The 16975-nt window shown below is 44.5% G+C and overlaps 3 protein-coding genes across 3 annotated transcripts in view; 2 read left to right on the plus strand and 1 right to left on the minus strand.

Moving 5' to 3' along the window:
- The window catches only part of LOC109417983 (uncharacterized), a 515951-nt gene that overhangs the window by 398478 nt on the left and 100498 nt on the right, over nt 1-16975 (plus strand). The gene's annotated exons all lie outside the window — the stretch shown is intronic.
- LOC109426857 (uncharacterized) overlaps nt 1-16975 on the plus strand; it is a 40151-nt gene that overhangs the window by 22840 nt on the left and 336 nt on the right. The window contains exons 3-5 of the mRNA XM_062848971.1: nt 1892-2116; nt 2180-2343; nt 16724-16948. Coding sequence (XP_062704955.1) covers nt 1892-2116; nt 2180-2343; nt 16724-16742 — 408 coding nt within the window. The 3' untranslated portion in view covers nt 16743-16948. The remainder of the gene's footprint in view (nt 1-1891; nt 2117-2179; nt 2344-16723; nt 16949-16975) is intronic.
- Nucleotides 6569-7272, minus strand: LOC115258082 (uncharacterized; the record flags this gene model as incomplete). The annotated part of the gene is made up of 1 exon (XM_029858084.2): nt 6569-7272. A coding segment is annotated over one exon (405 nt), but the record flags the coding sequence as incomplete, so codon positions are not given.

The raw sequence follows: 16975 nt of genomic DNA on the forward strand, positions 1-16975 counted from the left end.
TCTCCTATGATGATCTTGACGTCGTGGCTTGGGCAGCGATCGTACTCGCGTTCGAGCTGCGCGTAAAGTGCGTCTTTGTCATCATCAGTGCTTCCGGAGTGAGGGCTGTGCACGTTTATTATGCTGATGTTGAAGAATCGGCCCTTGATCCTCAACCTGCACATTCTTCCGTCGATCGGCCACCAACCGATCACGCGCCTCTGCATATCACCCATCACGATGAAAACTGTTCCCAGCTCGCGTGTGTTGCCGCAGCTCTGATAGATGGTATGATTACCTCTAAACGTTCGCACCATGGATCCTGTCCAACAGGACAGCAGCGCTACGATGCCGAATCCGCGATCCTTCAGTAGATCGGCGAGTATGCGTGTGCTCCCAATGAAGTTGAGAGATCGGCAGTTCCACGTACCTGGCTAATACCGAGTAGCGTCATTTATGTTAATTATTATTAAGATTAGTTTAAGTTAGTTTTTGATTTCTACACACTAAGATCAGCTCGGTATTTTTCCCATCTTTTTACTGAGTTCTCAACAGCAGATTTAACTCGGTACGCTCGGTTGTTTATTTTGCGGATATTGTCGTCGCGGTTGAAACCCGAAGTTTCCCCACACCCGACAATCGAATTTTCTCAAAATCCATACGTGAAACCTAACGTCGGACGTAGTGCGCTGGACAGCGGACCTGCCCTTCTATCCAGCGCACTGTGCCCGACGTACGTCCGACACACGGTTAGGGAGAAACATCGATTTTCGCGTGTCAAAAATTCCGATTTTCAACTGCACGAACAATATACTGTAAATGAGTTACCGAGCTCAGCTAAGAAACTGTCAAAAGTTACTGATGCACGATAAATATCGTTACTGGTGAACGGTAAATACGATTACTGAGTGTACCGAGATAAATCTGCTGTTGAAAACTCAGTAAAAAGATGAAAAAAATACTGAATTCAGTGAAAAAATTACTGAGCTGGAACATCTGAATCTTAGTGTGTAAGCCTGATCTACCGTAACATCACCTAATTCAAATCATTCTTTTTCGGTTCCTATTTCCGTTCAAAGCATGCAAAAGAAATGGGGTGAACGGATTTAGGAAGCAATGAAAAGTGATTGGAATTAGGCGAAGACCACTTTATCAAGAAGACTTGCAGCACTGCTGAAAATCGGGAGTCACTGTCAGCAGCGCCACCACGGATGAAGGTGGAACTATTCATGATAAAGTAGTCTTCGAATTAGGTGAAGTTACGATATAGTAAGCTGAAATAAAAAGTAACATTATTTCACGTTTTATGAATACTTTTTGATACCGTCGTGTGGGGTGTCATTGGGCCAAAGCGGGGTGACATTGGGCCACTATTCCGCACTTTTAGAATACGACGGGAATGCATATTGCGTGCTTGACTACTAGAATACATAATTCTAAGATACTTTACCTCCACCGTTGGATTCTCTGACTTATATTGAATCCGTGGGATCGATGGACCAATGTTACCCTCTAGGCCCAATGTCACCCCGAACGGCGGTACACATTTCTTTTTCACTTAAGCCGTTCAATATTAGGATATGTTTAGGTTACCTTGAACATGTTTTATTTTTTTGTGGAGCGGACCTGGTGTGATGGTAGACCACATGACTATCACGCCGAGGACCTGGGATCGAATCCCACTCCCGACAAACTCGCAAAATGTGAGTTCTTCCTTCGGAAGGGAAGTAAAGCGTGGGTCCCGAGATGAACTAGCCAAGGGCTAAAAATCTCGTTAATACAGATAAAAAAAAATGTTTTATTTGCTTTTAGTTAGCATCCCGTAAATGCCGCAAAAAGCCCTGCATATCTCTACCCTCTAGCTACGTCAATGCTCTTTACTGTACTTCAGCACTATTTCATATTGTTCCAGGCAATCTGCACGACAATGAAAAACATACGCCGGCTGAAACTCACCCTAATACCATTTGTGGAAGACCCGATTACTGATGTGAGCTTGCGTTACATTGGAAACCTCCGCAAACTGGAATACCTCTTTTTGGAATCCTACGATGATGAAGATACCATCCAGCTTACTGGTTCTGGTTGGGTGTCATTGCTGTGGGCCTCGGATGTCCACCTCAATGGCTTTTATGAGGTACATTTGGCTGTTTATTCTTTTCAAAAAATTGCTGTACATGCTTATAATCATTCTTCTCAGATTGATCTGCCGAACATGTTGGACCTTCTGTTGAATCCGAACTTACGAAAGTTGACCTTGGATCAGTGCGGCAGAGCTTGCCGTATAGTGGAAACTGTGGGGAAGCTCAAGCAGCTGATGAGTGATTCACGACCGCTACCACATATTGCGGTCATGAACATGTGGTAAGTTAGTAAAAGCAGCAAACGCTATTGCTCCCCCGGAGAGCAGCAAGAGCACAATGTTATTTCCAGATATCTGAATATTAGATGACGATCAGTATGGTTGAACTATTTTCTTAACGTCTAGGTTACGAGTTACGAAAAATAAAACTTTTTTTTAAATTAAGCTGAAATGTAGCCATTTAGCGTCGGTATTATGATTCCTGCCTAATTTAATACTGTTTGAGAAAATCTTTGGGTGTTGCTGTTTTTTTCCATTTCTCGTCTCTAAAAATTACAAATTTCAACTTTTTGCGCCTGTAGACGTTTAACAAAACACACATTTATAATATTAGAAATTATTCTTTCGCATTCTAACTATATGCAAATTGCCTAAATAGTTATACTCAAGTTTTTGCGCCTTCATATGTGAAAAAATTCTATAATATAGGAAATTTTATTTTCGCTCTCGTAAACATATAGAGTTTTTGGAAATATTTCACTATGTGTTTTTTTATGTTTTCGCGGATTTGTAGTCTTCTACCGATTTCTTTTTGGAAGATTTTTCAAAACATCTTGATTGCTTTAGTAATTCCTGTAGAATTTGATTCACAATTTCCTCTTTCTTCAAAAAAACCACCAAAAAAGACTCATGGGCTTCCTCAGAAGTTTATCCATTGATTCTTTTAGAAATCAGTTAAAGACTTCTTTCAGGAAATTTTTCACGGATTCCTTTCGAAATACTTACAGCGATTCCTTTGCAAAATCAAAAGTTTCCCAAGTAACAATGAATGCTGAACAGTGAGAGTATTAGCTGAACATTGGCTGGTTAACGGTCCCAACAAACATTTTTACTGTGCAAGAGTTGAACAAACCCCTCTTAAGCAAAACTTAGCTTAAGAAACTGTTATTCTACTAGTTATGTTTCTGCAGAACCCGTAGCTTCCGGGAAGGTAAGCCCGGGCCGATTCTTCAACACTAGCATAATAAACGTGCACAGCCCTCACTCCGGAAGCACTGATGATGACAGACGCATTTTTCGCGCAGCTCGAACGCGAGTACGACCGCTGCCCAAACCACGACGTCAAAATCATCATAGGGGATCTAAACGCTCAGGTAGGCCAGGAGGAGGAATTCAGACCGACGATTGGAAAGTTAAGCGTCCACCAGCTGACGAACGAAAATGGCATACGCCTCATCGATTTCGCCGCCTCCAAGAACATGGCCATTCGAAGCACCTTCTTCCAGCACAGCCTCCCGTATCGTTACACCTGGACTGGAGATCACCACAACAAACGGAATCGCAAATCGATCACGTTCTGATTGACGAACGACTCTTCTCCGACGTTATCGACGTCAGGACCTATCGTGGCGCTAATATCGACTCTGTTCACTACCTGGTGATGGTTAAACTGCGCCCAAAACTCTCCGTTATTAACAATGTACATTACCGGCGGTTGCCCCGGTACGATCTAGAGCGACTGAAGCAACTGGATGTCGCCACCGCATACGCGCAGAATCTCGAGGCAGCGCTGCCGGACGAGGATGTGCTCGATGTGGCCCCTCTTGAGGACTGCTGGAGTACAGTCAAAGCAGCCATCAACAACGCAGCCGAGAGCACTATCGGCATCGGGTACGTAGAACGGAGTCGACGAAACGATTGGTTCGACGAGGAGTGCAGAGCGGTTCTGGAGGAAAAGGATGCAGCGCGGGCGGTAATGCTGCAACATGGAACCCGACAGAATGTGGAGCGATACAGACAGAAGCGGAAGCAGCAGACCCGTCTCTTCCGGAAAAAAAGCGCCGCTTGGAAGAAGCGGAGTGCGAGGAAATGGAACTGCTGTGCCGTTCACAGGAAACGCGGAAGTTCTATCAGAAGCTCAACGCATCCCGCAACGGCTACGTGCCGCGAGCCGAAATATGCAGGGATAAGGACGGTGGCCTCTTGACGGACGGACGTGAGGTGATCGAAAGGTGGAAGCAGCACTTCGATGAGCACTTGAATGGCGAAGAGAACGTAGGCACGGAGGACCTAGGCAGCGGAGGAAATGGCAATGTTGGTGCAGCAGAGGACGGGAACGAACCAACTCCCACGCTGAGAGAAGTTAAGGATACCATCCACCAGCTCAAAAACCAAGCGGCTGGTAAGGACGGTATCGCAGCAGAACTCATCAAGATGGGCCCGGAAAAGTTGGCCACCTGTCTGCACTAGTTCGTAGTCAAGATCTGGGAAACCGAACTGCTACCGGAGGAGTGAAAGGAAAGGATAATCTGTCCCATCCACAAGAAAGGCGACAAGTTAATGTGTGAGAACTTTCGAGCGATCACCATTTTGAATGCCGCCTACAAAGTGCTATCCCAGATCATCTTCCGTCGTCTTTCATCTAAAGTAAATGAGTTCGTGGGAAGTTACCAAGCCGGTTTCATCGACGGCCGGTCGACAACGGACCAGATCTTCACCGTACGGCAAATCCTCCAGAAATGCCGTGAATACCAGGTCTCAACGCATCACCTGTTCATCGACTTCAAAGCGGCAAACGGCAGTATCGACCGTACAGAGCTATGGAAAATCATGGACGAGAACAGCTTTCCCGGGAAGCTGACTAGACTGATAAGAGCAACGATGGACGGTGTGCAGGATTTTGTGCTAACGGCTGACAATAACGTGAGCCGTGAAATACGAAGGCGCATTATCACTGGAAGTCGTGCCTACTATGGGCTCCAGAAGAAACTGCGGTCAAAAAAGGTTCACCTCCGCACCAAATGTACCATGTACAATACGTTAATATGACCGGTGGTTCTCTACGGACACGAGACATGGACGATGCTCGAGGAGGACCTGCAAGCACTCGGAGTTTTCGAGCGACGGGTGCTAAGGACGATCCTCGGCGGCGTGCAGGAGATCGGTGTGTGGCGGAGAAGGATGAACCATGAGCTCGCTGCACTTTACGGCGAACCCAGCATCCAGAAGGTGGCCAAAGCCGGAAGGATACGGTGGGCAGGGCATGTAGCAAGAATGCCGGACAGCAACGCTGCAAAGCTGGTATTTGCAACTGATCCGGTTGGCACAAGAAGGCGTGGAGCGCAGAGGGGCATTATGGGCGGATCAGATGGAGCGTGACTTGGCGAGCATCGGGCGTGACCGAGGATGGAGAACGGCAGCCACGATCTTGAATTTGATGTAATAGGGAAGTGGAACCATCTCGGTAGGGGTCCTATTTTGGGCACTTTTCTGCTATAACTCAGCTAATTCTGAACCAATTGATACAATTTTTGGAACGCGATGAGATACGTATAGTATCTAGCCGTGTACACAATTTCAAGTCAATTAGTTTGGAATTGACTGAGTTATAGCGAAGAGTGCCCAAAATGCCGACCGCTGCCCAAGTGGTTCGCTACCCTACTAAATAAATTAATGAAATAATCACATAAAATAGTAGTATGTTCTTTCACAGTAGCATGAGCATTAGCATTAGCATTAGCATTAAGCGAGTCGCACAAATTCGTAGGTGGTACAGTCCTAGACCGCTGTTATGAGGGTTGCCTCCTTCCCGTCCGAACCAAAGCACAAAGATTTGGGACTAATCTCTGACTCTTAGACAAGACTGACGCAATCCTCCAATGGTCGAGCACTGTCCTGGCCACGTCCTTGCGACTGCTGAGGAATGGGAAAGGATGGTTAGTTTTGGACACCTATGAAAAATGTAGACAACTCTACGATCTCTCAGGCCTAGGTGTCACGGGAATTTGGGTGTTGTTAGTGGAAGGGTAAACTCCAAAGGATACACTTGGTCAACGTTCAGGCACACCATTATTAGTATTCTTCGAATCCGTTGTCTGCCCGATTCATCCTGGATTTTTATGGCACTTGGTTGAATTACCAGATTCTTCGGTTGATAATCTGAAATATAAAATAATATTAACATCGTACGTCAAATAAGCTACATATTAGTGATACGCTCGCCACAGTTGCATATTTTTACAACATTATTTATATCTTACGATAAATTTACCTCAAACCTGCTGAAATAAAATGTTGATTAGCAGTACATTGAAACAAAATTAACTACAAAACACAAAAAAAAAACATCAAACTTTGATCTTGGAATATTTATTAATACGGTAAATATCAAGATCAAAATTTGAATTGGTAGATCTTACACCGCAACGCACCATTCTAAGGTGATCTACCCACGTTACGGGTGAGTAGTATGTTCTTTCACAGTAAGTACTTTTATGCTTTTGGCAGTTTTTCAAAATTTTATTCAATAAATATAAAATCATTAAAAATTTCAAATCATAAGATTCAACCGATGACAGAAAACAGCAAATGATCTACTTACTCCTTCGTCCATGAACCTAAACTGGCAGTCGTATGCGTATGATGCTTCTCTGAGTTTCAATCTTACAATCTAGCACGTTCCTAATACTAACTTACGTGAGAAAATTTGTATCGGTTCTTGTATCACCCAAAACATACGTCGCGAGCTGTGTGAACCAAGAACGTGAATAAATTTTGGTAACTCCCCAAACTCCCACGGAAGCTCTCTAGATGCGCAGTCCCGGGTTGGTGTACTTGACGTACTTCAGCAGGGCGTCGTTCTCTTCGCACACCCACGGTTTCACGTGGTGGCAGGCAACGTCGTGCCAGTGCACTCCATCGTTGTAGAAGTTGTTCAGGATGGCCAGACAGTTCTCGGGGGCACCACCCTGCAACAGCTCGCGGTTATCCGGTTGCGGCTTGCCGATTCCTCCCTGCTCTGACCAGTCGTTCTGGTTGCGCACATTGGCTGGTGCCAGCTTCTGCAGCTCAGCGGTCCAGAACCACCCGTTGACGGACACCGGCTGGAGATCCGGTCGGTCACAGCCCTTGAAGTCGCACTGGCGGCCGCTGGTCCAGATGTATTTTTGCTGCAACGAAGGAGAGTAGAGAATGGAATAGATGTCGATTAATTAATGTGCGACTGAGGTTTTGCGCTTCTGGTGAATGAAAGCAATTTCGCTAATTGTGCACTGATGAAGATAGACTTCAACGAGTAATCAACTTATTTGGTTTTCTCGGAGCAAAGGTTGTACGCTAACATGAAAAACAATTTGCCGACATTGAAACAAGTGAAGAAGGTTATCTTTTGCGTGGATATAAAACTTTCGTTTAGATTAACATAAACGAAAGGAAAAGGTTAGATGAAATCTGTAGAGATTCACCTTTTCAGTATCAGGTATCAGTAGGTCGGCTCCAGAGGCACGTTCTCCTCCAATTGGGAAATTTGTGCACACGAGCCTATTCATTTACCTGAGGGAGAAGGGAAGAAAAAAAGGATGGGACAGGGGAAAGGACAGGTAAGGGAATAGGGATCGTCATACACGCATAAGCGTACCACAATGGGTTCACATAGCGTCCTGAAAAGGACACTGTAATAACGCATAAAGCGTCAAGAGAGCCTATAGCTCTTTACCACAGCGGGTTCAGAACAACAGAACTTCCTGAAGATTCAGGTTTCTGAAGTCAGTTTCAGTTAATGAGTGTTAACCGAGTACTCGGAAACGCAGTTGCGCAAAAACTGGACAGTTACATATCAAATGATACGAAGTTCCATAATCGGATTCACAGCTATCACATGGAAATGAATCAGCTTGCTGAATATTCGCCATGTGATAGCTGAGTCGGCAGTGGCCAGTCAATGCTTTGACCAGAATGCTGCAAGTCTGCTTTGACAGATTAGTTAGATACTTCACCACCCTTGGAGATGGCTCAGTACAATACAATTTGGTTTGACGACATGACTCCAAACTATTCCAGTATTGTCTGTGTTGAGTGGCAGCCCAGGTGTGAATCTGAAGCTTTACCCAACACTTCGATATCGGAATAGCTGGCTCAGGGCCAATGAAGTCATGTGATGCTCCAGTGCGAGCTAACTCATCAGCCAATTCATTTCCAGCGATGAAAGAATGGCCAGGTACCCATACAAGGTGAACAGCGTTTGCTGAATTCAGCTCCTCGATTTGAGTTCGACAAGCGATAACTATCTTCGACCTGGAGTTGGCCGAAGCAAGTGCCTTAATAGCAGCCTGGCTATCTGAACAGAAGTATATTACTTTGCCCATTACGTGCTGCTGAAGTGCTGATTGCACTCCGCACATAAGAGCAAATATTTCGGCCTGAAAAACGATGCAGTATCTACCAAGTGAATAAGACTGATACAGCCTTAGCTCACGAAAATAAACACAGCACCTGCTCGACTTCTTTCCAGATAACCAGATGTCCACTCTTCCCGGGAAGGGAATTTCGTGGAAAATGTCCTATATGGAAAATTACAAGCAACTGTAAGATCACTTGGAGCAAGAACAATTTTGTCCCAATTCACCAAAAGTAAAAACAAACGAGGTGTGTGTTGATGTGCGGTTCACAGGAGTTTCCTCTAGTAGACCGAGTACCCGTAGACGGTAAGTGCAAGAAAGTGCTTCTTGTTTGAGATGAATGTGTAGTGGGACAACGTCAAAGAGAACTTCGAGCGCTGCCGTGGGAGTTGAAGAGAACGCTCCAGACATCGCCATTAAGCACATCCTTTGGAGATGGCCTAACTTTGATTGGACCGTTCTCATTTCGCCCTTTTGCCACCACACAGGACATCCCAAGTAACAATCAGCATGCCTTGAAGGTTTATTCATGTTTTATCCCGGTTTTATACAAGCATGTGAAAAAGCTAGCTGTTCTAAATAAGTTTTATGTGGTAGTTTTTTACTTTGAACCTTTGGCGTTCCATAAAACTATCATATAACTTCTGCTAAAAACATCGTCATTTAAAGACTTGCAAGTGGTCATGAATTGGTTTTGTTACTAATTATATGCCATTTCGATAAAACTTGCAATTGCGGTTGTTGTCGGAGAGATTTTTTTTGTAAACAAATACACAAAACTGTGAGGCAATGCATAAAACCAACAAAAGATTTCGTGGCCGTAACATAAACCAAAAAAATACTGTGATAAAACCGCTAGTTCTATCATAAGCTCAGTTATGACCACCTCAGGAGGGTTGGCCTTATTGGAGGAATCACCAGGAACACAGAGTTTTATCAGAAAAATATGTCGCCTAGTCGGGATAATTTATGTAAATACAGAAAAATCATTACTCAATTTTATGATTTCACGTACAGCTTAAGATCAATTTGACCATATAACACGTTTCTGTCATTTTATTTTGTCAGAAAAATTACATAATGTCTTTAAAACTCCGCTGTGTTGAAAAAACCTATTTTGCACCTAATTCCACCGAATAATTAAAATGCATTTAACTTCCAAATTATGCATAGTTTGTGTGGCGCACTTAGTTTTTGTCATTATCACAGTCACATTCACCTCAAATTTTCCGTGGCATGTCTCCTGACACGTATTGAATAGGAAAACAAATCTGAATTCCATATCTGCATCTTTCCAATTGGTGGCTGGATAAACAATCAAGCATAATTTATTCAGACGATCGAACATTGAGAGTGAAAAATAAGCAAAACAATTATTTGACAAGTCAGAAGATGGTTTTATTTAGAAGGTTGATAAAACTATGATACAACCCGAAATCCTAAGCCGGTTTGCATACGAAGTCATGTAGACCCCAATAAGACTGGGCCAACTAGCCAGAACGTGGGCTTATTGAGGCATACAAGAACTCGAGAGCATTTTCAAGTTGGCATCAATGGTTTTATGTATAGGATTTTTGAATCGCTAAAAAACTTTGATAAAATTAAAATTGTTACTTGGGATCCATAAGCCAATATTGGCCGAACCACAGTTGTGTAAATCCATTTGATATACTTGGGTTTTAGACCCCAAGTTGTACCAAAAGTACGCCGGCATTGCCCGAAGGCCATACAAGCTTTCTTGATTCTGAACTCAATGTGAGGTGTCCAGGAAAGCTTGGAATCAAGAATGACTCCAACGTACCGTCAGTGTGCCAATAGCCGCTCATGACCCAATAGCCGCTCATTGTTGCAAAAATCAAGTTTACACGCATAAATACACTCTTTTCGGTGCTGATATTCTTGGACAATATAAATTAGACGAGAGTAAAGCCATTTTATGCAATATTAACCGGATAACATAATTTTAAAAAACAAAACAATGAATTTTTTTGAGCGGCTATTGGGCCTAAAAAGTTGTAGGTAATTTCATGTGTTCCAATAACCGCTCACGCAAAAAAAATACGTCAAAATCGTAAAATCTGCCGATTTTAGTACACAGTGTGTTTAACCCCTATTATACACTCCTACGGAACAGGAAAAAATAATTGTAAAAACATAGAGTTGCAAAAATAATGCACTTTTCCGTAAAAGTCTTTTTAAAACATGGCATAAATTTGTTCGTGAGCGGAATTAGGACCACTTTGATCTCACACCAAATGTAATAAAATCATACTTTTATGAAAAGTTCTACACAAGTCTTGATTTGTATCTGATTGTACTTAGATTGAACTAACATAAAATGGAAAAACATTACAAATTGGCTTAACAGTCATTCAACAGATGATATTTTTCTGCGAAACTGGCCTTAGATGAGCGGAATCTGGTACCCTGATGGTACTTTACCTGTTCAGTCACATCGATTTCAGAATCAAAGAGACGCGAAGGTCGAACGCCATTACGGTTTCGCCTTTCCGTGAAAAGAACAATAGATGTTTTACTCGGATTAACCGAAAGGCCATATTGGCGACACCAACCCTCAATTACCTGAAGGGCGCTTTGCATCAGGTCGAAAAGGGTGCTGATGCCAAGGCTGATGCACATATCAACTAACAATGTAAGGTAGTCGTCGGCAAAACCTCCTCTCCTCTTCTTGGCGTAACGTCTTCCCTGGGACAAAGCCTGCTTCTCAGCTTAGTGTTCTATGAGCACTTCTACAGTTATTAACTGAGAGCTTCCTCTGCCAATGACCATTTTGCATGTGTATATCGTGTGGCAGGCACGAAGATACCCTATGCCCAAGGAAATCAAGGAAATTTCCTTTACGAAAAGATTCTGGACCGACCGGGAATCGAACCCGTCACCCTCAGCATGGTCATGCTGAATACCCGTGCGTTTACCGCCTCGGCTATATGGACCCGGCAAAACCATAAGTAGGAAAACTGCTATTATTGAGTTGCCTCAATAGCGTATTTGCTACGAGATTCCACAAAAGCGGTGATAAGACTCCCACTTGGGGGCATCCACAAACACTCAATTTCCTAATCCCCGCTAGACGCAATGTCGAGAAGAGATATCGGTTTTTGAGCATTTGGTGAATCCAATTGGAAATCATTGGAGATATACCATGACTACGTGCGGCTTCCAATATGGCATCGAAAGGCACGTTGTCAAAGGCACCCTCGATATTTAAGAAAACACACAGATAAGACTGCTTTTGAGCGAATGCTTTCTCGATATCGTAAACAACCTTGTGTAAAAGAGTCACAGTGAACTTACCAGATTGGTAGGCATATTGGTTCACATGAAGATGCACGTTGGCCAGATGAACATCACGGATGTGATGATCCACAATGCGTTCTAAGCATTTCAGAAGAAAAGAGGTCAAACTGATTGATGAAACTCTTTGCTTCTTCATACGACGCACGACCCACTTTCGGAATAAACTTTACAGTAATATCCCGCCAGGATTTGGGAATATACTTTGTAGCAAAACTGCAAACAAGTAGTTTTTTCAAAACATGTTTGAAATAATCAAATCCCTTCTGAAGCAAAATAGGATAAATCCCATCTGAAAGGAGCAAAGCTATTAAGAGCCCACTCAATCGATTCTATAGTTTCAATACTCCGAGCCAAAGCTAAAGAATCATAACTATAAGAAAAGACATCAGGTTCATCCGAAGATGTAATGTCCACACATCTAGGGAAGTGCGTGCTGAATAAGCATTCCAAAACTTCCTCATCAGAGGAAGTCAGATCGCCATTTGGCAAACGAAGTTCGTTCACCCGGAAATCCTTAGATTTCGCAAACCGACTGACTTCACTCAAGCTGGAAACATTTATACAAAGGTTTTTCCAGCCGGATCGTTCAGCAGACCGGAGAGCTTTCCTGTAGGCCTTGCGAGCCGACCTGAAAGCCTCCGAACCAGCCGAACGTCGTCTGTTCCAACTCTTTCTACATTGTTTCCTGAGTTTCGCCAGATCAGAGTTCCACCAAGGGGTTCCTCTTGTGATCTTCGCAGACCGTAGAGGGCATGCTTCTTCAAAAGCTTCCATGATGAAGGCCGTTGTAGTATCAACGGCATCATCTAAATCACTTGGAGTGTCAATGGATGGTGAGTATCCATGAAATTTGGCCGCAATCAAATCAGTAAAATGATCCCAGTTTGTTGACCGAGGATTCCTGAAACGCAATGTTTGCGAAGTAACATTTAAATGTTCAAAAAAGATATAGCGATGGTCAGATAAGGATTCTTCATCTGACACATGCCAATTGGTCAGCTCGTGACTAATTTTGCTAGAGCAAAGCGTTATATCTAACACTTCCTCTCTAGCAGATACCATGAAGGTTGGGCGGTTGCCTATGTTAAGTAATGCAAGATCTGTACTACTTAAGTACTCCATCAAATTGGAACCTCTCACGTTAATGTCTGAGCTGCCCCAGATGAAATGGTGAGCATTAGCATCACTGCCAACAATTAGCGGAGGGCCTTTTGAAGTACAGTATGCGATGACTTGTTTGAAAGCATCCGTAGGGGATGGTTCATCATGCGGTAAATAAACCGAACAATATACGTATTTCCTGTTGAGGTTTCCAACAGATACATCAATTGTGATAGCACATACATCTCTGGTGGTTAGTTCAGAGATGAGTGTAGCAACTATTGCGTTGTTGACAAGCACACAGGCTCGAGGCATGACACGCGAGTTTGCCATTTCATGTTTACTGAAAGTAGCAACAACCGGGTTCACAAGGTTTCCTAGATAGAAATTTCCCTTACGAAAGTAAGGTTCTTGTACCAAGGCCACTTGGGCTGTACCGTTTTGCATAAGTCTGCAAAGATTGATCGTTGCTGTTCTTTTATGCTGAAGATTGATCTGAACTATCCTAACCGTAGCCACTACCCAAACTAGGTAAGATTAAACTCTTCGTAACAACAGCACAACAAAGAACAGCAAGAATAAAACTAAATCGGTATCGATTGGAAAACGCCAAAGGCGAGGATACACAGAATACACTGTGTAAAACGCATAATGCGAAACCATATAGGTGAAAATTTAAACTAATTAACAACATCTTCATAATCCCGCCCTTATTTAGCCTCAAGTGAGACTAAAGAAGGGCATCTGATTGTCTCGGAGAAACACAAGGTCCACCGCGCTATTGCTCCGGTTAGCGCAGTAAGGGCAACATACTGTGGAGGGCGCCCTGGTACTGCACAGGCTCCGTTTGCGGTTAGGTTTTTATTAGACCCCCCTAGTCATTCATTCCTAGGCACGGTAAGCATAAAGCCGCATCACACCATGAATTAGGGATCACCTGTTGGTGGATTCTTACCACCGGAACAGGCGGTCCGTAGTGTTATTCTTAGCCAATTGAGACAATCGCTACCGACACTACACAGCTATCTACGCTGATCGAGAAAAGAAGTTACTATTGATGATCAACTTCATACGGACGCGAACAGCCGCCTTCGAATTTCACGACTCACGTTGTTGTCAGTCGTCAGTAAGGATTCGAGGTAGACGAATTCCCCCACCACCTGGAAGGTATCCCCGCAAATCACACAAATTGACCGGATTTTGTGAAAATCGTTCCCCGGCTGTTAAGCCCGGCTCGTCGCATCACACCACAACTTCCAGAGCGATGTGGCAGAGTATGCATAAGAGTCCATCACCTTGTCGCAGTCCCCGGCGAGATTCGAATGAACTGGATAGTTCACTCGAAACCCTTACGCAGTTTTGCACACCGTCCATCGTTACTTTAAGCAATCTAGCCAGCTTCCCAGAAAGCCGTTTTCGTCCACGATTTTCCATAGCTCTGCACGGTCGATACTGTCGTATGGCGCTTTGAAGTCGATGAACAGGTGATGCGTTGAGACCTGGTATTCACGGCATTTCTGGAGGATTTGTCGTACGGTGAAGATCTGGTCCGTTGTCGACCGACCGTCGATGAAGCCAGCCTGATAACTTCCCACGAACTCATTCGTTTTAGGTGACAGACGACGGAAGATTTTCTGGGATAGCACTTTGTAGGCAGCATTCAAAATAGTGATCGCCCTAAAGTTCTCACATTCCAAATGGTCGCCTTTCTTGTGAATGGGGCAGATTACCCCTTCCTTCCACTCCTCCGGTAGCTGTTCGGTTTCCCAGATCCTGACTATCAGCCGATGCAGACAGGTGGCCAACTTTTCTGGGCCCATCTTGATGAGTTCAGCTGCGATACCATCCTTACCAGCTGCTTTGTTGGTTTTGAGCTGGTGAATGGCATCCTTAACTTCCCTCAGCGTGGGAGTTGGTTCATTTCCGTCCTCCGCTGCACTGGCGTCGTCGTTCCTTCCGTTGCCGTGGGCTCCCGTGCCTACGTTCTCCACGCCGTTCAGGTGCTGATCGAAGTGCTGCTTCCACCTTTCGATCACCTCACGTCCGTCCGTCAAGAGGCCTCCGTCTTTATCCCTGCATATTTCGGCTCGCGGCACGAAGCCGTTGCGGGATGCGTTGAGCTTCTGATAGAACTTCCGTGTTTCTTGGGAACGGCACAGCAGTTCCATTTCTTCGCACTCTGCTTCTTCTAAGCGGTGCTTTTTCTCCCGAAAGAGGCGGGTCTGCTGTTTCCGCTTCTGTTTGTAACGTTCCACATTCTGTCAGGTCCCTTGCTGCATCATAACCGCCCGCGCTGCGTTCTTCTCCTCCAAAACCGTTCTGCACTCTTCGTCGAACCATTCGTTCCGTCGATTCCGTTCCACGTACCCGATGGTGCTCTCGGCTGCGTCGTTGATGACTGCTTTCACTGTACTCCAGCAATCCTCTAGAGGGGCCTCATCAAGTTCACCCTCGTCTGGCAACGCGGCCTCGAGATTCTGCGCGTATGCTGAGGCGACATCCGATTGCTTCAGTCGCTCTAGGTTGTACCGTGGCGGTCGCCGGTACCGTACATTGTTGATGACGGAAAGTTTTGGGCGCAGTTTGACCATCACCAGATAGTGCTCGGAGTCGATGTTGGCGCCACGATAGGTTCTGACGTCGATAATGTCGGAGAAGTGTCGTTCGTCAATCAGAACGTGGTCGATTTGAGATTGTCAGCCGTCAGCTGTGGTGATCTCCAGGTGTAACAATAAGGGAGGCTGTGTTGGAAAAAGGTGCTACGTATAGCCATGGTTTTGGAGGCGGCGAAATCAATGTGTCGTAGGCCATTTTCGTTCGTCAGCTGGTGAGCTATGAACTTCCCAATCGTCGGTCTGAATTCCTCCTCCTGGCCTACCTGAGCGTTCAAATATCCTATAATGATCTTGACGTCGTGGCTTGGGCAGCGGTCGCACTCGCGTTCGAGCTGCGCGTAAAATGCGTCTTTGTCATCATCAGTGCTTCCGGAGTGAGGGCTGTGCACGTTTATTATGCTGATGTTGAAGAATCGGCCCTTGATCCTCAACCTGCACATTCTTTCGTCGATCGGCCACCAACCGATCACGCGCCTCTGCATGATGAAAGTTTTTCCCAGCTCGCGTGTGTTTCCGCAGCTCTGGTAGATGGTATGATTACCTCTAAACGTTCGCACCATGGATCCTGTCCAGCACACCTACTGAAGCGCTACGATGCCGAACCCGCGGTCCTTCAGTATATCGGCGAGTATGCGGGTGCTCCCGATGAAGTTGAGAGATCTGCAGTTTCACGTCCCTGGCTAAAACCGAGAAGCATCATTTCTGTTAATTATTATTAAGATTAGTTCAAGTTAGTTTTTGATTTCTAAGCCTGATCCGTAACATCACCTAATTCAAATCACTTTTTTTCGGTTCCTAATTCCGTTCACACAATGCAAAAGAAATGGGGTGAACGGATTTAGGAAGCAATGAAAAGTGATTGGAATTAGGCGAAGGTCATTTTATCAAGAAGACTTGCAGCACTGCTGAAAATCGGGAGTCACTGTCAGCAGCGCCACCACGGATGAAGGTGGAATTATTCATGATAAAGTAGTCTTCGAATTAGGTGAGGATACGATATAGTAAGCTGAAATCAAAAGTAACATTATTTCACGTTTTACGAATACTTTTTGATACACATTTCTTTTTCACTTAAGCCGTTCAATATTAGGATATGTTTAGGTTACCTTGAACATGTTTTATTTGCTTTTAGTTAGCATCCCGTAAATGCCACAAAAAGCCCTGCATACCTCTACCCTCTAGCTACGTCAATGCTCTTTACTGTACTTCAGCACTATTTCTTATTGTTCCAGGCAATCTGCACGACAATGAAAAACATACGCCGGCTGAAACTCACCCTAATACCATTTGTGGAAGACCCGATTACTGATGTGAGCTTGCGTTACATTGGAAACCTCCGCAAACTGGAATACCTCTTCTTGGAATCCTACGATGATGAAGATACCATCCAGCTTACTGGGTCTGGTTGGGTGTCATTGCTGTGGGCGTCGGATGTCCACCTCAATGGCTTTTATGAGGTACATTTGGCTGTTTATTCTTTTCAA

Source organism: Aedes albopictus, chromosome 2 (assembly GCF_035046485.1).
Source record: "Aedes albopictus strain Foshan chromosome 2, AalbF5, whole genome shotgun sequence".
In the NCBI taxonomy this organism is placed as follows: domain Eukaryota; kingdom Metazoa; phylum Arthropoda; class Insecta; order Diptera; family Culicidae; genus Aedes; species Aedes albopictus.